This window comes from Lissotriton helveticus, chromosome 6 (assembly GCF_964261635.1).
Source record: "Lissotriton helveticus chromosome 6, aLisHel1.1, whole genome shotgun sequence".
NCBI classification, from domain to species: Eukaryota; Metazoa; Chordata; class Amphibia; order Caudata; family Salamandridae; genus Lissotriton; species Lissotriton helveticus.
Window position 1 is genome coordinate 903,932,824 of NC_136067.1, and position 24,293 is coordinate 903,957,116.

The 24,293-nt window shown below is 44.4% G+C and overlaps 1 protein-coding gene across 6 annotated transcripts in view; it reads left to right on the forward strand.

Annotated features, from left to right (window-relative positions):
• Positions 1 to 2,259: 2,259 nt before the first annotated feature.
• AK9 (adenylate kinase 9) overlaps positions 2,260 to 24,293 on the forward strand; it is a 1,611,121-nt gene continuing 1,589,087 nt past the window's right edge. For all 6 annotated transcript variants that reach the window (XM_078648533.1, XM_078648534.1, XM_078648537.1 and 3 more), the window contains exons 1-2: positions 2,260 to 2,338; positions 22,374 to 22,495. In XM_078648533.1, the coding sequence (XP_078504659.1) occupies positions 22,376 to 22,495 (120 nt within the window). In that variant the 5' untranslated portion in view covers positions 2,260 to 2,338; positions 22,374 to 22,375. The remainder of the gene's footprint in view (positions 2,339 to 22,373; positions 22,496 to 24,293) is intronic.

Genomic DNA, 24,293 nt, shown 5'->3' on the forward strand with positions numbered 1-24,293 from the left:
CCAACCAGAGGCCCCCTATCCCCCTATGGATAGCATTGGGCCTCAGCACTCTTTACCCTGCTGCCCTAGTGCCGCTGAAGGTGTAACATGGGTGCATCATTGACCCTGTGCGGCCCCTGAGTCTAACTCCAGAACACCAACTCCCACAACAAAGTGCTTACCTTTAAACCGATAACACTATTTTCCTCCATATGATAACATTGACTGTTTTTCTATGAAAAGTTTCTAAGTGTGGAGTTGGAAACCCTAAAGAAATCCTTTAAAATTGTACTAACCAATAAAAACGCTTTTAATTACCTGCTTGCAGGAAATGTCCCAGTGTAGTATACCTGGATACTACACTGGGACATTTCCTGCAAGCAGGTAATTAAAAGCGTTTTTATTGGTTAGTACAATTTTAAAGGATTTCTTTAGGTTTTCCAACTCCACACTTAGAAACTTTTCATAGAAAAACAGTCAATGTTATCCTATGGAGGAAAATAGTGTTATCGGTTTAAAGGTAAGCACTTTGTTGTGGGAGTTGGTGTTCTGGAGTTAGACTCAGGGGTGTAAGAAAAGTAATCTGAAAGTAATGTAGTGGTCATTTTATTAAAAAGCCCATTCAAGGTATATGTAGTGTATTTAAAAAGGCACTGCATTATCAGTAACACTACTGTAATCAAAACAAAGTGCATATCCAATTACAATCCAAACTGTGTTACAACTGTATATTTACTGCAAAGTATTTATCACTTACCTGTACCAGGCTTGCTTGGTTCTAGGAAATAAAATAACTAAAAGAATATTTTTATACAAAAACAATTGGTCTGAAGATCAGTCTTTGAGTGTGTGAATTAATTTGCTGACTCTGTGTGTACAGCAAATGCTTAACACTGTCCTCTGATAAAGCATTACTGCTTGACCACACTACCACAAATAGAGAGTGAGGTGCTATCTACTTTACCTCTGCCTACCGACCCTTGGGGTTCCACTGGACTCTGTGTACACTATACCTCATGTTGGTATAGTATATAGAGAGCCAGCTTCCTACACTGCATAACTGTTGAGAGAATGATCCCCACACAGGATCAAAACAAAGAATACACACTTCAAAGGACACATCCTACACAGTCTAGCATTCAACCCAAGTGGCAAGCGCTTCAGTTGCCCTCATAGCGCTATGTAAATGTCACAATGCAATTAAACTTCTGGAGGCACAGGTGTGCTGCAGCAGAACACTCCACCGTATATTAGTGCAATGTGTGCCATGTCTGTCAGTGTAGGGGCCAAATGAGAAACTTTCCTCCGCTTAAATGCCAAAATGTTCTATGATTATTTGTTGGTATTTCAATTTCAGGGAACTAAATAAAAAATAGTCTGAAAGATAAATCATGCAAGTTAAAATAACAGAAAGGAAAATGCAAATATTTTATGTGTATATTATGAAAATGTAATTCGTTCATGCAATCACTGCTGCTGTCTCTGTGTCTAAACAAAGAAACAGAATTGAGCCCTGATTGGAGAAGGGGGGAATAGTGAGTTTGGTATTCAGAGTGGTACAAGGTCCCCACCTGCAACAGAAAGCACGGAAAACATACTACAATCATCTCAGAAAGAGCCTTGGGGTAGTGACCTTCCTTTTAAAGGTTGTGCAGCAGGTCAAAAATCTTTTTAGAGCTTCTCGTTGCCCAAAAGCGTGTAATTTCAGATATGTATTTCTGTCTGTGCACCTCCTTGCTTGGTTTTACATCCGAGAAAGTGTCACTATAAATGTCACACATTTGCGACCGTCACTAATAAATATACTGAAACCATGGAAATGTCACACATAAGCAATATGAAAACTTGGTAGCTATGACTGTACTATAATATGCCTGCTGGAGACAGCCTCTCATTCATTCATTTCTCAGCTATGATAATGATAGCAGGAAATTCTCCATCTGCCACGTACGGTCCAGGTATTTCGCCAACAGTTTAGTGATCCAAGAGAAGGGACTGACAACTACTGAAGAAAGTATTGAACCCTTTCATTTAAGTGCATAGGAGGCACAAACGTGTCATATTTTGCGGGGGAAACGCATGAGGTGCCATGGCTGGACGAGAAGGCTTTACACGTTCACGGCGTGCTGCGGGGCGCACTATTTAGGTCTTTCCAACTGAATAACGGCAGTTCCACAGACGGTCAGCAGCATCATAATAACCTGCACGCGAAGGGGCACACGGCGCCATCCGCTGGAAACGCAGTTTATTACGCTGGAGCGAGCGTCTGACGTCACAGAGTCCGTATCCATAGCGACCGGCAGACACAAATCAGTGCAGCCGAGTATAGGGAAGGCGGAGTGCTGGCCGATCGCAGCAGGTGAGTGCATCTGTTTCCGTGGTTCTGTACTTTTAGGACCAATGTTGGCAAACGGCTGATTTTTTAAGTGAAGAGCGAGGATGATTGTGTATGGTCATAGGGCAGGCTCTTGGGCTAGAGTCCCGAACCCAAGATCTGACTTCTCTCTTCTGTTGAAGCCGATGTACCATTGCTGCCTTCATTTACTCGCTGTAACGAGCATAATTCAAGTTCTACCAGCGGCAGATAGAAGTGGGCGAGCCAGAAATTTAACACGGAGAACTGTGCCAGTCTGGCTTGGCTTTAAGCGCCCTTCCCCGAGCCGTCATTCATTTGGGCATCGCACAACTAACGGCGTGTAAAATAATAAAAAATCCCCTCAAAGTCAGAAAGTCTGTTTTCTTGACACACAGACGATTTTCACTTTGACCGCTTTGAGTGTATCACTGTGAGTGGCATTTAGTAGAAGTGATAGTTTCTAAGCATGTCCTTTGAAACTCTCATGCCCCCGCGGCTGCACCGCCATGAAGAGAAAATGCCAGGGGCCTTATTTATGAAAGCCTTGCGCCACTAGTGCGTCACTTTTTCCCATTTTAAAAGTGACGCACCGGCGGCGCAAGACCTTCATAAATATGCCCCCATGAGTTAACCAAGCAGAAGTCAGTTCATTAGTGGGCTAGGTTTTCATTACAAACGGAGCTACATTACATTATATGAAAATGCATGCAAGAAAGTTTTTGTGTACAGCAAGCATCCTTTAATTATGAATTTCAAGGTGCTTTAATATGTGATGATAAATGCACCCTGAAATAAGGTAATTACTTAGGGTCATATCGTTTGGCAAAGCAGGGAAGCAGAGGTTGGTCCCAGGTCTCCTGATTGTACACTACAGCCTCTAAATGGGTGTCTCCCTCTCGCTTATTTTAAATCATAGATGAATACTTTGACCTGAAAGAGCTACGTCAGTTTGATGTGTTACGCGAATACACCTATTATACGAGATGATAGTTAAATCAAGTTGGAACAAGTAGACAAACTAGAAAAAAGGTGATTGAGGGAAAAGGTGGAGGGCAGAAATCTCGCTCGTTTTGGCTCGAAGTTTCAAGATGAGCTCGAGCTGAGCCAGGCATCTGGTTCACGCCTGGCAGTGCTTGCCCATGTCTAGGCACTACCTACATTTAAATTCAGCACTTTTAGATTGGAAAAACCAACTGTTCACACTGTTATGCAATATGTATAATCTGGTAATTTATGAGCCATTTACAATTCTAGCAGGAAATTTAACATCTGTTTGACTTTTTTCAGATGATACATCCATATCACCGGTGTGAGAAATTGGGTTGATGGTTGAGGACAGTGTTAATCCTTTTCAAGCAACAGCCACAATCATCATTAGGGTGAACCACAAAAAAGTCACTAAATTAACCTGTGCTTAACCCTCGGGTAGCTTGGCACAAAAGCTGTCAGGCTTAACTTCAAGACAACGTGTAAAGTATTTATGCAGCGCTCAAACAAAGCTAAAGCGAAAACACAACACATGAAAAATCCCACACCAAGATAGAAAAAATAGAGTAAACGTAATACATCTTTTGACACCAAAACACCTCAAATCCAAACAGTAGAACTGGAATTATGAATTTTGAAAGTATAAAGTGAAAATAGTGCCAAAAAGCACAAAGTGCCAACTGTGGTTATCTGTAGAGTCTACAATGGGGGTGGCCCAAATAGCCCACTCAAATCTTAGGCACAAGTGCAAAATTATACAAAATAAGTTTGGCTTGTGAGGGATAAATACCCCAAAATTATTAAATGTCAACAACAATACCTCAATTACTATTGGACTACTTCTTTTTTATCAATACATCTTCACTTTTATTAATTACGAATATGTTTTGAACGTGGGTATGAAGTCTGTTACACACATTTTGCATGGAATGTTCCATGCAAAATTCTTCAAAAATAGTTTATTTTAGATCACACTAGGACCTTACAGATTAGAAATGGGAGGGCGTCACAGATATTATCTGCAGTAATATTAGCGAGCTTCTGCTGTGTACCAGTATTGAAAACATACCATCACTACCCCTGAATATTAGATGTAAACATATTTAGAATTTGGAGCAGTGTGCTTGTGCACTGTTGGTGATCTGGCCAAAGAGGGCCTGAAAGAGCTGAAACTGAATCATTAATTCAAACTGCTTCCAACAGGGGCCCCCAAAATCCTTAAAATGTCTCTGGTCCTTAATTGGTGCTTGGTGTATATTTATTCAAGCAAATGAGGGCTATGAATTAACTGATTTCTAAGAGCAAGGCCTTCTGAAGTAGCTACATTTCATATGAATTATACTCTTGCATCAAGGACGCGTGCTTTGTGCTGGATCATACCTATTATTCTCACATGCATAGTTTAATTTAGCATTGCACCACTGTAACTTTATTTCTTTGGTGCAGACTTCATTTAAAAAATAAAAGCACAGAGTTTATGAAAAAGAATTAATACTCCTGCATTGCGTAAGTGCAACTGCGCACAGAGCCAGGCTTTGTGGTGCATGGGGGGCAGGCCATTATCATTATATAAATGCTCCTCTGCCTCGGTGACTGTGTCCAGCCGATGCGTGCCATTACACTGCACGTTAATATGTCGAGCAAGTCTAAATTGTACAGAGGGGGCCCCCTGGACCCCAGGGCCCCCCGCACTGCTAGGGCTGCGGGGCCTATGTTACACCCCTGTGCCTTCGCAAGCGCTGTGATAGTTCTTGAATGGGCTTCATTTGTGGAGAAGTGTGGCTCAATGGTTAGAGCGGCAGACCCTGATGCAGAAGTCTGGCCCGGGACCAGGGTTCAATTCCCGCATCGGCGGGTCTCGGGCTCAATTTCCTCGGACCTGATAATTCTCGCCTCGGTGCCTATTCTAATCTTGTGTGCAACTCTGGGCAATAGCTTGCTTAATCTCCACAATGGCCCCAACAGCACTAGGATGCCTGGCTTCACCTTGGGGATCTCAGGAGTGGGCACCTCACAGGGAAAGGCCAGGAAGGGTTCCTCAGTGGTATTCGTACAAGCGCCAAGATGCTTCCGGGTAGTCGTGCCCTATACAAGTGCGTAATTATCATTATTATTTTTTAATTATCATTTGACCAGACAGTTAGTCATTGGATAGGTGCAGCAGCACCCAACATAGATAGAGGGTACATAGAAGTGCAATAATACCCAACTTGTTTTTGAACATTTCTGAGCTTGGATATGGTCCTGGGTAGTTGTCTAAGGTCCTCTGGTCTTGGGTTGTCTTGTTTAACAGTTCATTCAAAAAAGTTAAAGGTGCAGTTCGTAATTTTGATTTGCACACTTTAGATCTGCGATGATGTGTTGATGTGGCAGCTGAAAAAAAGGTGCACTTGGAGGTTCGATTGTAGACTTGTTGGATACAGCTTGATTCATGATGGTTAGTTCAGAAAGCATTGCATGGCACTGTCGTAAAGGATCTTTTTCTTCGGGGTCCTGTACTTCCTTTTCGGGGTGTTTTCTACACATTCCATCTAGGCAATTTTTAGTGACACACTGGAAGGTGGCCTCGGTCATGGTATGTTTTTCGATAGTTAAAACTTAAAGGTGGCTTATTGGTAATCAGTTGAATTAGTCTATTTTATAACCTAACTGGGTGCCTGGATTAGTGCAAAATGTTTGTGGTGCGGTCCTGTGATCATAGGGATGTGTTGTATCAGTTTTATCTAGGTTTTTATGGGTGCTGCCAGTTTTCCCGAGACCCTGTCTCTTCTGGTGTGTGCAGTGGGGTGCCATCTTTGGGGGCTAGTTACAACCTCCACATGTGCGGGACTGTGCAAGGAGGGGGCGTGTCACTGCTGAGAGTTGTTGTTGGTGGTTGCAATGTGCCCCAATATCACATGTGTGTATTCTTCTCCGTTCTCGGAGTGCAATGTGCCCCTATCCTGTGGCACCAGATATGTCAACTCCACGCTTTTGATGGAGAATTCTTTTGGGGCTAACCTTGGGCTCCTTCTGTCGGGATTTGGGCACTTCCCTAGATCTCGTGTGATCTGCTTATCTCACTTGTCATGATGCAGAGGGGGTCGGAAATATGTTCAATGGTCCCCAGGTACCCCATATAATGCCATTAGTGGTGTCCGAGGTCAGGACTTACTGCTTCTTCCGGATGGTGTATGTATGGCCTGGTGCATGAGTTAAGTGCTGGGCCTTTAAACATGAGGTAAGTGCATTATGCGTTCTACTATCACTTGGAGCTGTGATGGAATTTGTGTACTCCCTCTTCCCAGGCACTACCCTCTCCCTCGGACCACGTCTCTTCAGTGCATTTGGATCTGCGGTTCCTGGCTTGTGGATAGGTACTTCTAACTAGTGGACATGCTCCTGTAGTTATTTTGGAGGGGTATGTCACGGCGACCAGCCTTATGGGGAAGTGAAAAACCAGATGGAAAGATAAAGAACACCACCAGGATCATAAGAACGTGCAGAACCTGGGGCCAAGAGCCCTTGCCAAACTTTGCCTATGGCCTCACAATTCTGGGACAACTGGCTAACCTGGCGTACCTCCCGACTGACTCAACGCCATGCGGGAGCCTCACAACTTATTGGTTTGTGTGCATGTGCTGTGGGGGTTATGGGATCTTCACTATCCTGACACTTAAGGACAGCTGCGTTATAGAACCAAAAGGGGGCTTCCATTTGGCTGGAGTATTCTAGTTTTTGGGGGCCCTGTTGGAACCTCACAGCATGAAGGAAACATGGGTCCTGGACTTGGACTGGAAGCCCGAGAATGGGGGCCTTTCAATTTGGTAATTGGAACCCATCCCATTGACTTTAGACGTGAGGGACCTGGGTGCTTGTTTTTAAGTACTTTGTCTGTGAGCCCCCCACCCCTTGTTATACTGTCCCACCCCTGGGTGCGGCCAGCCAAACCTGCCCTGTGGGATAAGCACCCAAGTTGGGCATTGGCTCCCTCAGGTGCCCTTAATGAAGAACTTTAGTGAGGATGCCCAATCAACAGAACACATACAGCAGCCCTGAATCCCCAGCTGCAAGTAGAAGTCTGCATTCCCAATGTTGTCTCATTGGCCCTTCTTTTGTTTTTAGTATGGTTTACCTTTTAGGATGTGGGTGAATGGGTGGTATTTACTCCGGGGGTTTATCTTACTGTACATTTTGACTCTGTATTTATGTGAATGCTTAACCTCCCCTGTCAGTCACTCCTCCCTGCTGAGGCTGTGGCCCCAGTCCTTGTGGTGCTGAGTTCCCACTCTGCAGGTGCTGTTGCCACATATTTTTCCAACTACCTGACCCCTATTGCGGTGGTGTGGTGACTGACTGACCTTCCTGCGGCTGAGTGTATGGTGCATTCGGTTTTCCCTGAGCTTGGTTTTGTGGATGAGGGTTTGGGGATGGCTGGCCCTGGCCCATCGATCTCTGCTTGGGGTATGCTTTTAACCAGCATCTGTCTGCTAGGTGGCCTATCCTCTGCAATGGTAACATTCTCTAGTGTCTGGTTGCTACCAACCTCCCTGGTCTCTGCCACTATACCTAGGTTGAAACTTTCTGAGGTTATGCGGTGGAGCTTCAATTAAGACTGGTGTCATTTGCATGCTAGCGGCCAACTTGGACCCGCGAGGGCGGACTTTTTCAATTTGTGATGAACCAATTTAGCAGTGTCTCTCTGTGCTTGCTCCTGTTTTTCTTTATCATTCTCTGCTTTTTTTTTGTGGTAATGCAATGTATGGGCTTGTATCTCATGCCAGGGTTTGGTGTCTAACCCAAACACGCTGTCCAATCTGCATTGCATCTCGATTGGCAGCCTCGTTTTAAGGATATAGTAAAAGAATGCAACTTGGGGCCCTTATCAGCCCACTTCTGTCCTGTATCTTTTCCCCATCGTTCCCTCATCCTAACCAGATAATTGGTTATAGTCTCCCCCGGCTTCATTAACCCTCCTACGTCTGGTTGTTCAGGGAACATCTCCCTCAGGGCCGTCCATATTTGGGGCCAGTAAGAATTGAATGCAGGCCTATCATGCTTGGTGTTTGTCAGCGTAAACATCGGGATGCACGCTCAGGCGAACACTGTGTTAGTCTGCTCTTTAATAAAACTACTTAGTAGACTTTTTATATTACCAGCACTAGTTTTATTCCACGGTGCTCTTCTCAAGACATGAGATCCATTTCCCCGCTTCATTCAGCAATGGCGGTAACTTTGTCCTTAGGCCTGGTGTATCCATTTGACACATAGATGGTTCCTGTCGTGCCCTTCTTTAGTAGCAGGTATATTTTTACTCTGGGTAGCTCTACTGGTTTCTCCCTAACATGACTTCCCCATCTTTTTAGGCATTCCTGCATGTAGGTGAAGTTCCACTTGAGATCTCCTCTTCCATGCTGAATGCAGTCTTCCGCTATGGCCATGTCCTCTGGTTCGAAGGATCCCTCCTCCGGCCAAGGTCTATCGTACTGGTCTTTTCCCTTGGTCCAGTGGGCTAGCAGGTGGCAGAATGGCTGTGCAAAGATCTAGCCTTCCTCTAAGGCCACAGTCTCCCTTGGGTTTACTCTATCTACCCCATGCATTTGGGTGGAGCAACATACGTCTTCCTCGCTGCTCCCCTCGTGCACACACAAAGTTGCCATCCTGTTTTTCCCATGTCTTGGTTGGGGCAGTAAATGCACAAAGAACTATTGATGGACAGAATGCAGAACAATGTCATACATTCACCCCAGTACAGAGATCTGGGCCTAAATCCATCGTCTTTTTGCTCACCATGCCATTCCAGGTTGGACCCAGCCATATGCAAATGAGTCTTGACCCTGCGCCCAATGGGAACAGTCCAGCCCGAACTGCCAGGCCAGGTCCTCCCTGGACTGGAAAAAAGCATCCTTGCACCGGTTTCGGGGTTTCACCCCTCTTCAGCCAGAATAGCTTGATTCCAGTGGCATGGAGAGCACGGGACTCACGTCCCTGCGCCCAATGGGAACAGTCCACCCCAAACTGCCAGGCCGGGTCTTCCCTGGACTAGAAACAAGCATCCTAGACCGGTTTGGGGCAGCACCAGGATACATTGGTCTCTTATTTACTGCTCAGCCCCTCTCCTATGTTGAAAATTTGGTGAGGCTTGGATCCCTGCTAGAAGCTTTTCATCTAATTCTACCTCTGATTCTTCCCCAATCGGTGCCCTGTGCCTACCCCATTCTCTTAATGTGGGGGGGCGAACTGCTCTGTTTTTTCGCTGTGCTTCGTGGGTGTGAGCTCTTTCACTTTCCTTCCTTAGCTCGTGCCTTTCTTCCACATTCCACTTAGGTTGCTTCTTTTGCTCTGGGCTATTCGCAGTTTTTTTTTGTCAGTCTTTGCCCTCAAATTCACTCTCTGGTGTTTCCTCGGCTACCTGAGCACATCTGTAGCTCCACCCTCTTCATCGGATCCCGGGGACTGGGGCCCCCTTCCTAACCTAGCTGTATCACTGCCTAGAACCACCACTAATCTCTGTGACACTCGTTTGTGTTCGCCTAAACCAGTGAGAGTGCATGGTCTCCTCGTCGCTGGAGTTCTATGTTCTATGGCGTTGGAAGGGGAGTCCAACTTCTGAGAGCCCTTGCACCGCACGGGGACTGCCTGGGCCTGCTGGCCTCTTAGTCTCTTATGCCTGAGCCTAACCACTTGGTGTTCGGGGGGGCAACAACTTCTTCAACTGGCAGGTTGAAGTATCCTAATGCAGGAAGAGCTGGCTAAAGCACCTCCAAACCTGCATATAGTGGGGGAGGTGCTGATGCCTTGATTGCCATCTGTGATGCAGGGCTGTCGAACCTTGCTTCCTCGAAGATGGCCCATAATTATTATAATGCCTTTCTCCTGTCTTTCTTTTGACCTGTGTATTTGGTTTGTATGTACGCTCTCATGTGTTCAATTGTGTTAGTGTCAAAAGTTCCCTCCTTTGGCCATAGAAAGTGTGTGCCTTCATGCGTGTGTGCCATTCTTGGCTAGCCTGTGTGTGGAACCTGGTTTGCACGTGCTTTAATGGTGACTCCATGATAAGGTTGGTAGTTTTAGAGGACAAAAACATCTTAGCGTCTTTGTTTTAGGGAATCTTTGGTTTATCTAATTGTGGGGGAAAATATACACGGGGTTACTGCTTATACTATGTTACTACGAGCTCAGCGCTATCTACAGATGCATCAGCAATTCAGCATAAACATTTCATGAACAGAAATAACAATGCATATGAAGGGTTGCAACATAGAAAAAGTGCAATTATCAATAAAAAACACTATTTGAATGATACTGACCTTTGGCATCAGATTGGTTGAGAGCCCTTGTAAACGGAAACAGGAATGATGAGGTAGCTTGGCGATTCATGCCTGATGGTTCTCATCAGTGCACTGCCACATATGACTTGCATAATGCTGTATTTTTTTGAAGTTGCACATTGAACAAAAGCAAAATGGAGTTCAACTAATCAAAAATTACCTTTGGGTAATGCTAGTTTCTCATAATGCTCAAAGTGGAGCAGGCACATTTACCCAGTTGTCACCATGTAAAAGGACTCCAGCTGCACCTCACTGAAGGCTGAAACTGGTCTGGGGTTTAATCATGGTCTTCATCAGAAGAGATGTGACCTGTATCAGCAGCACATAGAATAAATAAGATCTGTGGGATGAGGCTGCAAGAGTCATATCTATAGATCACAGTCTACAGATGATGGAGGGAGCTGAGGAACGTCTATGTTCTCAACCTGCTGCTTCATGATAGGGTTCTGTGAAAACCACAGGAGTAAGACCCATAAACCAATTGAGATCTGGGTAATTATATAACAACAAGCAACAATATCTCAATTGGTATCAATGGCGGAGACAATTAATTAAATATGTAGCATACAATACTAGGAAGAAAAGAGGGAGACACGAAAAGTTTTCAAATGTGCACATTGCATCATATATTTAAAAAGGAAGTAGTCGGAAGTGGTATAGTTGTATCAGCACTGTAGGCATGAATTGTGTAGACAGCCAAGTTTGGACTTGGTGCACAAATATGGCACATATGAGTGGCGACGCAAGTGACAAAGTGAAAGAAAGCAAAAGGCGTGTAGTGACAAGCGGTGAAAATATGTACAAGTGACTGTGTGGTTCAGCATGAAATGATTTACAATAGTTGCATACGGATGGATGGCATTATTTAAATAGAACCACATGGTATGCTGGCACTTTCCATTGCGCGGAGGAGTCAAAGACGTTTCGATCCTATGGACTCAGGATCATCATCAGGACGGGGCTGTTATATTCTGAAAGTGCTGTGAGGAGGTCGTTAGCCGTATGGTAGATCGGCTTGTGTGGCCCAGCACCGTGAATTGAAGGCGCTGCAGGCAAGGCAGGCCTGGCGGGTGGGATACAACTGTACTGCTTCCAACTACTTCCTTTTTAAGTAAATTAGGTAGTTCTTCAAACATGTCCCAAACCTGCCATTGCAGAACCTGTGTGTGCAGTTTCACATTGCCATGTCGACCTGGCAAAGTAATCCTCTTGTAAGGGCCAAATCATCCCTTTTAATACATATAATGAACCCCTATGGTAGTCCCTGTATAGCCCAAAAGCAGGAGGCAGTGTACATAAAGAAATAGGGCATGTACTTATAAGTTTTACATGTCCTACTAGTGAAAAACTCTTAAATGTGTTTTTCACTGCTGAAGGCCTATCTATCCCATAGGATAACATTGGGATTACCTTATTACAATTTATAAGTGACATTTCCAATCGAGAAGAGATTGGAACCCCAAGTTTGGGGTCTCTGGAATCACTATTTCAAATCACAACTCCTGGTGAAGGCAGATTTTAAGTTGTAATTCTAAAATTGCCCCTTTTAGAAAGTTAGACTAGAAGCAGAGCTTGCCCTAACTGTCGTATTTGTGTGCTGATAAAGCAATTAAACAGACTTAAGCCCATAAAGTAAATGAATATGGACGGTATGCGTTTATTTGCAAAGTCGTTCTTACGTTTAAACAATGTTGATCCAATTTATATCATAAGTCAGACAAGCATGGATACGCTTCAATTAGTGCACTTGGAAAAAAAACATATAACACAAAGTGAAAGAGCACTAAAATTGTAACAAAAACAATTAGTGAATATGATACAACACCAGTCACAGTTCATAGAACAAAAGCAGCAAGTGGGCAATCTTTTGCATTCAAATTGTCTTCCAACTATTCAGTGCGGCTATACACGGGGAAAGAAAACGCTGTGCCTAATAGTTAGAAATGTATACAACATATCTACAAGGGCAAACTTAATTCCATTAAATAGGTCCCCATGCTGTAAAGTGCCAATGCGTTTCGATTCCCAGTATTTTTTATGGGACTCTCTTCAGGGCGTGGCCTGGTTTCTGGATGACAGAGATGTGTTTTCTGTGCAGGCTCGGGCCGGAAGATAGACAATAGACGCTATTTGAAATGGGCTGGGAAATTAGGACAAACTCTTCTTCTAGTCTAATATTAAGGCCACCTCCTTCCGATTAGGGCCAACCCCTTCCTGCTAAATACTTTTAGAATGTTTGCATTTTCTTACATTAGCCATTTGGTGCCTGCTGCCTGTCTCTCAATACACATTTGGGGTGGAGTCAGCTGGGCTTTTTTGCATTCCCTCTAGGCAGCCACAAAAAGGGAGTTTAGGTGTGACTTGATGAGCCATCGACATCCTGATGGGCCATCCTGGGCAGGATGGGAGGGAGGAGTTGGATACAGCCTCACACTTACACCTGAATAGGCTGTTTCCTGTCTCCAAACAGAGGGTTGCATTCCCCCCTGTAGTGAGTCTGGAGCCAGGGCATGAATGAAAGGGACTCTGTTCACTTCGAAGGCATCTCTTTGTAGTCTCCCCCACTTCAAAGGCACACTTAGGTATGCGTACTGGACCTCTGACACCACCAACATAGTACACTTCTGGACCTGTGAAGACTCTACTAGGAAGAAGGACTGCTGTGTTTCTGGAGAACAGCCATTCTGCTGGACTGCCACTCTGCTGAACTGCTGCTTTGCTGGACTCCTGTTTTGCTGTGCTGCTCCCCTGCCTCCTGTTCCCCTACCTGCAGGAGAAGGACTGGACTTTTATCACTTGAACCCAGAGTGATTCCAAGGGCTTGCTGGCTTGCATCCTGTATTGAAATCTTAGGGACATCAAACACTTCCACCTACCCTGCTACAGCACCTGGATTCTGCCATCTGGGAGTTTTACCCTGCCAAGTGGTGCCAACCCAGTCCTGGATCCTTGGAAGTGGGTATAAAGTGTTGCTCCAGCAGAAAATCCATGCATCAATACCACTGCATGGTTTGGAACTGGAGCATCCCTCTCCACTGCAACACATCGCTACTGTTGCAAGGACCGAAGCATATCTGCGGCTGCAAGGTTCAACTGCAAGGCATCGTCTGCTGCATGGCACATTGATTCCAATTTGGACACATCTTCAACTTTGCATGTTTCAGAGCTGACGCATTACCTTTTTCCTAAGGGTCGTCGACGACGCATAGCCCCCCTTGCATCTTGTCTTCGACGCAAACAAGATACTTTGAAGCAGGCTAAGTCTGGTCCCTATATCCGACCCGTACTCCATTGAGGTGAACCTGAACTTTTAATATTTGGCCCAGTTTGGCATAACCAGATAGCCCCAATAGGTGCTTTGTGATTTAAGAACTACATTTCAGTTTATTCTTTAATAATTCATAACTCCAGTTCTGCTTATTGGATTTTTGTTGTTTTGGTTATGTTTTGTTAATTAAATTAAGCTCTGTTTTTCTAATCTGGCGTGGTATCTTTTTGTATAGTGGTTTCATTGTTTTACTGTTTTGAAGTGTTGCACAAATACCTTACACATTGCCTCTTAAATTAAACCTGACTCCTCTGTGCCAACCTACCAGGGGGTGAGCACAGGTTAATTTAGTGTGTGTTTGTGACTTGCCCTGAGTAGGATTGTGGTTCCTGCTAAGACAGGGTGCATACCTCTGCCAACCAGAAACCCAACTGCTAACACATTCAAACAGACACAATAAGCATTGTCCAGCCAGACGTTTTTCTTTGTTGAAATAGAAGTACTTTAATCACACACCAAAACCTAATACTACATATAGGGAATGTAAATCTTCTACATAGTTCTAAGATATGTTTTATGGGGTTTGTTTTAACCACACAGGAATATTCAGGCGTAAATCTGGCAAAGGTACACATTCACAATAATATGATGCATGCTGGGTCGCTGGTTCTGTGACACAGGAGTCCATCCACATATGTCTCATTTGTAAGGTACTCTGGGGCAATTCAGCCCCGCTGGGTTAAATAACCCGCTGAAGTTTTAGGAGATGGACACTAGCTAATGTTCGGGTTCATGCAGCTGAGGTTACCTGGTGGTTCGGGTGCGTGGAACACACAAGCTCTCAGTGGCTCGTAACTGAAGAACAGGTGTGCATTCATGCTCACAGTTCCCAAAATTGGTTGAGTACTGGGTCTTCAGGCGGAAGGAATTTCAGTTCCAGCAGCACCCCAGGGTACCTGGCTGACAGGAAATCTTTCATTAGTGCAGGCTCAGGCAGGGCCGGACTGGGAACCAAAACCAGCCCCGGCAAAGTGCTCGGCTGGCCCCCGGGGGGGGGGAGACTGGGGGTGTGACCGAGCTTTTTGCCAGGGCGGGTTTTCGACCTATTTTGTTACAGGGCCGATTTTGCAGCTGTGCTGCATAAACGGCCCTGTAACAAAAACGGCCCCCAGTGGCCCAAAACGGGCCCTAACCCTTGCGGTGCACCGGGAGATTGCCCGGTGCCCGCAACGGCCAGTCTGGCCCTAGGCTCAGGTCTTCAATCGCAAGGCTCAGTGTTGCAACGCATTCACTACCAATTCTCTGTTCTCTGGCTGATGACATACACATTGCGGTCACACTTCAGACATTTTCTATGTTGACAGAAGTATTCTTATTGTAGAAACTCAGAGAGGCTGGAAGACTCTCTTCAGACTTGAGTTAACACCAGATATACTCCCTAAGTTCAGTCCACTCCTTATGCATAGTTTTTCTCTCTTCTTTCCTATATAAGTGTGCTAATAAAGGTATCCTCTCTGCTACAGGATGATAGTCCCTTTCTAGATGTGAGCTGAGGAGGACAAATGTTTTAAAGCTGTATCACAGGTGTATCGGACGTTTCTCAAAATGTGTTGACCCCATCTTAAGGGCCAGGATACCTCAGGGTAGTCCAGTTGATAGGTATAACATGTTGATGTGCGTCAATGTTTGACCGCAAATATATGGTTGCAAATTATTGCAAAGTATTCTCCCACTGAGTAAAAAAAGTTTACAGATTGACCTATGTGCTAATGGGTCGCTTTTAAAATTCAGATTCCGAGTGGAGCACAATCTGATCTGCCTCGTGAATATTATAAGGTAGGTTGCAAAATGTGACTCAGCCCAATCAGTGGCTATCAGAAGGATAGTGAGTTGCTAGGGTCTGCGAATCCCCATATCTGTGATTGCCTTTAAATAAAGTAAACATTTATTTAAAAGTAGCCGTTTTTTTCTTAACAGAAATGGTGCTGCCTTTTTTTAAAAAAAGTTTACTTTTTACAAAAAAGTTTGTTTGAGAATTGGTAGTGATCACCTGGGCCACTGCCCACTCCTCAACATTGGCTTTCCACCCCAAACATGCGTCTTTCATATTTGATCTGTAAACTTTTATGCCAAGTTTGGTTGGAATTGAATTGTGATTAATTGGAAAATGTTATGATGAATTTTGGTTTTCCACTGTAGTTCTTTGTCATTTCAAAGAAATCCGGGAGTATATTTCTCACAGTCATATACTCCAAGTTACTTTACACATACACCATTTTGTATCCCTTGTTTGTGAAGAAATGTTTTAAAGACAAAACCTCAAGATCTAGAAAAGAACTATGTATTTTTGTCTAAAGAGGTAGACATAGCATGTTTTTAAATACTGCATCTTGCATCTTCTTTGCAAGTTCATTGTTGTTAAGACTCTGAACCCTTATGGCAGTTGTCTCTAATGCAGACTCAAGGAGATGATTGACGGAGCACTGAAACTTTTCAAGCACTCACCCCCAGTCACAGATCTGGGTTTAATCCATCATCTCTCTTTAGCTCACTTCACCACCCCAGTTCAGACATAGCCATATGCAAATCAGTATTGACCATGTTCCTCATGGGAACAGTCCTACCCGAACTGCCAAGCCAGGTCTTCCCTGGACCTGTTTTCTGGAAGAAGGAAGAAGAAGGAAAGAGTTTACATGATGGCCCTGATTACAGCGAGGGCATCAAAGTTGTGGCCTGTGTGTAGTGCTGAGCAACACAGCCTTCTTCCCCTCAGGCACAGCTTGTTCTCTGACCATAATAACGGTCTTGCAGCGCTTAATGCAGATAGTGCTGATCCATCTGGCATTTTTCCCCTTGAAGGATGATAAATTACGGACCTTCCTTGTCTAGCTCAAACTAACATTTAAATAGGAGTATACCCTGTTAGCTATCACTACAATCACTTCTTTAAATGAATATTATCTGCAGATGATTTACATGAGAGCTGAAGACCAGTGGCAGCTGGTCACATTTGAAAGTGGTGCGGCATAAAAGTTATGGATGAGTGTCTGGTGGCGAGCGTAGCGAGCAAGCCGGACAGGCATAAGGTGGGTTCAGGGGGATTTCCCACCCTGAGAAAATTATAAAAAAAAGAGTGGGCAAATAGTGCATTTTCAAGCATATTTGAGAAAGCATTAAGGTTAATAAACAATTGTGAAATTGTAGTTATGACCTCAAGAAAGAGATACATTTTTCCATAACTGTCTTTTAAAAGTACACACTTCACAGCTTAGCTGATCACCCTTACAATACCCCTCAAAAAGAATAAATGTGTGTCATCAGGAAGCAATTTTTTGGGGATCTGTTGTTTAAAAACACACATTTCACAGCTTAGTTGGTAGTTCCCTTACAGTATCTCTCAAAAAGAATACAGGGTGGAGGCTGCGAAAAACTGGCATATGGATAATTGCAGGTAAGTACACAATTTAATTAATAAAACGAATTTCGTAGCGCTCACAGCATCGCATTTTGCTATGCAGTGCGCGCTACGAAATTCGTTTTATTAATTAAATTGTGTACTTACCTGCAATTATCCATATGCCAGTTTTTCGCACCCTCCACCCTGCCCCTCCCCCTCCCCGCCTCCCTGCCCCACCGTAACTCCCTCCACGGGCCGCGGCTGCGCTAAAACCCTCTTTCTTACGGAAAATTCGTATATCCCCATTGATCTTGCATCTGGCTTTTTCAATGGCTGCGGGCCAGTCTGCCCCCTCCACTACCTCATGGGGCTAAATTCTGTACATGCGACGAAAGTTCCAGCCCACTGCCTCCTAATTTCTATGGGATTCCTCTTTATCTCCTTCAATGATGCCAGTCCTTTCCTCCCTACCATGTAATTTTACCCCAAGTTGAGCACCAAAATATCCAGACATATGCAACTTCTCAACAACTTATTCAAGCATTGCAACAGTTTTTACCACTGCATACCACCTTTTCCATGCCAAGTAACTTTATACATTTGACGATCCAGCCCAAAATTGGCGCCTTGCCCCTTCTGTAGTTCATACCACGCTGCCCATTTTACAAATGAATGTCCTACTATCCAAATCAATAACACTGCACCTGTGTTATATGTGAGATGCAAAGTAGACGCAACACTCTTAACACCCACTGATACAACCGTACAAAACTATGGAAGCAGTCTGATGACCACCAGCCCAGTTGCATGATCCTACCACTACCCCATCCCTTTTGTGCCACTATGTGACCACCCCTGTTCAGAAAGAATGGGTCCCAAAGTCTCATGGCAGCTCCTCCGATTTTGTCAAGGCTTTCCTAAAAACCCATCAAAGTTTAAAAGATGTCACCCTGTGACATCCAAGTGTCTTACCACCGTCCCTCCCAATGCCCCACTGAACACTCTTAAGTTTGGTGGCCCACTTTACTGGGCATAATCTTGGCACTAGGAATGGCTGCAACACCACTGTCTTCCCTGCTGCCCTCTGATCAGTCTTAGAATGACAAATGTATAGCTCCAGTCTATCCCCACAGGCCTTCCCCACCTCTCATCCTAACCCTGTGACCACCCCGCTCAAATAATTCATACACCCTGAATGCCCCCAAAACATCCATGTCATTAGTGTTGAGAACAAAACAGTTTCTTCCCTGCCAAAGCATATAACCGGCAAGGCCCCCACCACTTTGCCAAGGATCTGTCTTGATAATGGCTTCCTCACTCGGCTTGACGCTCTTGCGCCCAATCATTGAACACCATTCTCTCTACTTCCCCGTCCGATGGCGCATTGCCCTACAGGTCTTGCCCATAAATGCAATTCCCACCAGCCTTTCTGTAATCGTTACTCTGGATAAACCCTTCTCAGTCAACACTAGCATGTACTGTACTACGTCCTCCGCCCTATGCCATACCCCTGACCGTCGCCTAGCCCCGGTGGCAAGGAATTCCTGCCAAGCACACGAATATGCCTTCCTAGTGGATTCTGCCAGAGATCCTACCACCAATTGAAGAATCCTTTCTCGCCTATGCTCCACATTGCTGCCAGTCAGTGTCTTGACCTCTGCATCCGTGGCAAGCCCTTGGAACCTCTCCCACTGTGCACGAGACAGAGCATCCACAATGCCATTATCCACCCCCTGTACATGCCAAGCCCTGAAAACGACATCATGTCTACGGTAACCCACAAGATAAGCTCTCAACAGTTTGACCATCTGTTCATCCCATGCAGACTGTCTATTGACCACTAGCACCACCAACATATTGTCCACTCAGAACAATACCTTCTTTGTGCCAGTTCCGACCCCAGAGGGTCACTGCCACTACCAGGGAAAAAAATTCCAGGACAGATATGTTCCTGCCCCCCCTACTTGCAGTCCTATGGTCATTCCTCTGCACACTACCTGCCTCACCAGTACAAACAGAACCCTAGCCCACCTGCTGCATCAGAGTATATCTGTACATCCCACTCCCAGTTCTGTGGTATGACCATCAGGAAGCAATTGCATTCATCTAAAATCCGCGACCACACGCACAGGTCCGATTTTGCGTCTGCCGACAATCTGATGTGGTGATGCGGCAGCGACAGTCCTGTGAGTGACAAGCCTGGATGCCTGTGAAACATCCTCCCCCGGCCCTCTCTATTCTACATGCAAAGTTTAGATGTCTGAGCAGCACCTGGACCTCCCTGACAGTCACCTTTTGCTTTTCTACCATAAAGTCTAGCAACAGCTGCAAATGAACTTTCTTGTCAACCAGGAGGCAAACCTCCATGGCAACCGAATCTAGCTCGGTGGCCAAAAATTAATGCACAGTGCTTGGCCCTACTATCTTTTCCGGTGCTAAAGGCATCCCATTGTCATCCATGGGCTTTTGAAAACTTGCCAACTGTTGTTGGCCGCACACACAACTAGGTTAACCAACAAAAAATAAATCATTCAGGTAGTGTGTCACTGTGGTGCACCCTGTCTGCCACGTGGACACCCATTGCAAGAAAGTATTGATTCGCTCAAAAAGTGCAAATCAAATTGAACACCCATTGGGGAGAGGGGCTTTATAAACATACCAAGATGCTTCAAACTGTATCCCTAGCAACTGGAAGTCCTCTGGGTGTCCCGGCAACAGCCTGGAATCTGACTTCATATCACATTTAGCCATCAAGGCCCAAGGACGGACCTGTTCCACTAATGCCATAGCCACATCCACGGAGGAATACTATACTGACAACTCCTTTTCCACTATGTAACAATAGACCGAGCCCCCTTCCGGCCATAACAAGTGTTGTATTAACCCGAATTACCCCATCTCCTTCTTTGGAACCATGTCAATGGGCACTGAATTGGCCATGTAGAGAAATTGCCCTCCATCCTGTCCTCCTGCACTTCATTTAAGAGCTTTGCCTGCACCACCTGCTTGTGCGACCACGTTGACTTCAAATTATCTGCCCACCGACATATCCCAGGACCCTCATACCCAGTCCTGAAGTCCTCCTGAAAACCTGCATTCCACAATCCTGCATCTTCTCGTTTGTGGTAGAGGGCCAACCAGTAGTCCAACTCGTTCCACCTTAATTGGAGTATGAGCCCTTGCCTATGTTCCCATATGCCCAGAGTCGTCCTCAGTTCCCTGTTGCCTGATTACCCTGCTGTCTATCGGCCATCTTGGTATTTGTTCCTCTGCCCTGAATGTTGCCCCTGACCGCTACCCCCTGCTCTATAACACTGCACAAGTGCATATCTCCCTCCACACTTCGAGCTTTCATGCTGAAACTTACAATACGCTCTCATACATACACCTTTGTTGAAGTCTCAGTATATCCAATGTGCACCTCCTTGTGACTTGAGTGGGGCCTGCTGAAAGGGACTATATACTAAAGGGTGTCCACTTGCAGTAAATTTAATCTTTCCCACTTGGCCTCAAGATCTCACGATAAACACGCACAAAACTCCTCATCATGTTGAGCCCATGCCTGGCCCCCGTATGTGATCTGAGCCCTCCTAATCAGATCTATTATTTAAATATGGACACATGCCATTCCAGGTATTTCACACAATATACGCTTAAGAATGCCGCTGTCCAATTTTCTATAGTTGCCAGCACCTTGGTACCCTTGGACCCCTCCTTCTCCTACAGCTGTGGAGCAGCTTCAACGTCTATACGTACTCCCCTTACCATATTTTCTCCCTGGTAGCCAGCATTAGGTGGGTCCCCAAGGGCTTCATATCCTCCAAATAAGGGAGCTTCTTAATCTTAAACTCCCTACTCTCCTTGCCCCCCTCCCCCCTTCTTGTACCAACTCCACCATGGGTATCACCCCTCTTCTTCTTTTTTCAACAGTTTGAGAATTATTCCTTTTTTTAAGCATTTAGTTTTAGAACTAATGTTTAGAAAGCTTAGTTTTAGAAGTATGCTTTCGAAGTTTTAAGAGAAGACTAATGGAATAACGTTTAGATGGTTATGGATGAGGAATCATGTCTGTCCATTCCTTGGTGTGGCTGTCTATTCATAGATGAAGAACAGGAGCTGCTCCTTTATTTATATATTGAGACCAAAATGACTGGTGACAGTTTGGTCCACGATTCTGCTGAATTTTCATTAAGTGCAGTGAACAATCTCTGCTAGGGCAGCCTCTGGAACCAGGCTTGGGTAGTTTATGTGGCTCAGCCTGATACAGTGCCAGGGGGTTCCGGTATTAGGCATGGTCCTAATCCCCACATTGTTGTATCTTGTGAGAGACCACCAGTGCCACAGTGTGATTTATCTCCTGTATGAGTGGTTCTTGTTTGTAGTTCAGAACAATACCGAAAGGTCTGTGTGGGTCTAATCTCGCAAAATCGGATCCTCCCACCCTCTTTTTATCACATGACCGTGTTTACCTGCATCTATAGCTTTCTAGGTAGCCAAAAAACGTACTTGGCACTAAAGAGATGGAGTGCGTGTTTATTGGAGGGTGGGGACAAAGCAGTTCTAATGAAAAATCTGGCACGGGGACAGAATATACATAAATACACTGTCATCATTACTCGGAATGGAGAGCCCTCTCTCGTTTACAAAGTTGGATCATTACATCTGTGGACTATCTCAGTAGGCTACGGATCTACCTATCACTTAATCCAATTAATACAACTTGGGGGCGTGCCAAGAAATACATGCTGCTACTTCAGAAAACTAAAACAATTTAATGTAAATAACAGAGTAGCTTTGTTCTTTTGCAATGAAGTGTTTTTTGTATATATACATTGCTTTTTATCTTCTAGGTGTGTTTATTTTGCGCTATGATTATATACCTTGCATTCGCCTGAATAGGGATGACAAACGAGCACGGTAACAAGAGACCGGCACGCTAAAATTTAAGATGCAACGTACTAATCTAGTATTATTTTTACCTGTTATATTTGTGATCATGAAAGTGTATCCAGCTGGTTTTTATTTGCTTTAGTTTCTCAATTAATAATTTATTTTGTTTTTTTGGAATGTTTCTAGTCATGGCGCCGCAAGAAGCCCCACAGAATGGCCGCCGTCTGGCAGACATTTTTGATGAAGATGAAGCCGAGAGAGCGTTTCTACAGTCCAAACCGACCTGCTTCCTGATTATTGGAAAACCAGTAAGCTATAGCGCATTTTAGTTATTCCCCCACCCTGTCTATATGCAGTTTGGTTACTTTACAAGTTGTAGCGTTCATGTAGGTTATTATATAATAGGGCTTAAGAATCAAGAAATAATTATCAATTCTTACTAACTGTCAGTTTTGTCCAATATATCCACTCCCCCAAGTTGCCTGTACTAAATTAACGGTCTTAATACATATTATAAAATTGAACGATTTTGTGATTAGGGGCCCGAAATATGTACATTGGAGTAGCAAAAAATGGTTACATTTTGTGCCCCAACTTTTAGCAAGCTTAACGTTATTTTGGGAACCAACCTATTGACAAAATACCGAATCACAGTGAGTCACGGTTGGACATACCTCTGAATATTAATGAGGTAGGTTGCAAATTGTGGCCAACTACGAATAGCAGCCATTACAGGGATGGCGGCCTGCTGGGGGGAGCAGACCATCGGGTCTGTGATTGGTTTTAAATAAATCATTTTTTTTAAATGCAGGCCATTTTCCTGAATGGAAAACTAGATGCACTTAAAAAAGAAGAGACAAAGTTTATAAAACTACTTTTTGAGAGAAGGCAGTGGTTTCAGGTACCACTGCCTAATGTGTTTTGGGGTCATTCACAAAGGGGAAGGGAACCCCTGGGGAACTTTTCCCATTTACAAATGGATTACCACCTCCTTTGATGTGATGGTAAAATATTAATGTTTGTGACTGCATTTCGGTTGCAAAACAGTAACACATTCCATAAGGAATCGCTATTTGGAAAGAACGGCCTAAACACACCCTTTCCAAATAGTTATGCCATATGAGTTCCTAAACCCATTTACAAGTTACCGAATCGCTAAACAGTTTTAGAATATTGGAAAACCACATTATCTTGTCGCAAACACTGGATTTACAGAAAGAAAACGCGTTAGTACATCTGGCCCCAGGTGACTTAACTGCAGAGTAAAAAATGTAATATCCGAATGTAAGTAAAATGTTTAAATCTCGAAGTTCCATCTAAAAGCGAAATTATAGAGTTGTTTACACTGCACATGGTGACATTAATGCTTTGTGACGATGTGGCCTTCTAGATAAGAATTGTTAAATTTGACAGCCTTAGGGTGGTCTTCCTCCAACATTTTGCCGACCTCCCTCCATTTTTCTGATCTCTTTTTTTCTGACTTTAGGATTTTGTGCACTTTACCACTGCTAACCAGTGGTAAAGTGCATGTGTCCCCTCTAAACATGGTAAAATAGGCTCATACCCAATTGGCATATTTAATTTACTTATAATAAATCCTTAATAAAGTTCACTACATGTGCACAGGGCCTGTAAATTAAATGCTACTATTGGGCCTGCATCACTCATTGTGCCACCCACTTTAGTAGCTCTCTAACCATGGCGCTCAGACCTGCTTTGTCAGAGCCTGTATGTGCAGTTCATACTGCCTCTTCGACCTGGTAAGATAACCCTCTTGCCAGGCCTAAAAATTTCATTTTTACAAATATAAGTCATCGCTAAGGTAGGCCCTGTCTAGCCTACAGGGAAGGGTGCAATGTATTTGAAATGCAGGACATGTACTTTAAGGTTTTACTTGTCTTGGTAGTGAAAAAAGTTTTTCACTTTTAAAATGCCTATCTCTCCTAAGAGATAACCTCATTACATATTTTAAGAGAAATTCCTGATTGTGAACAGATAGACCCCAGGTGACCTACCTGAGCTTGCCAGCTGTCAGGTTGATGGTGGGTCCACCAGGAAGGAATTCTTCCAAGCTCAGAAAGAGTGTCGCACTCTTGAGGGAGTGTG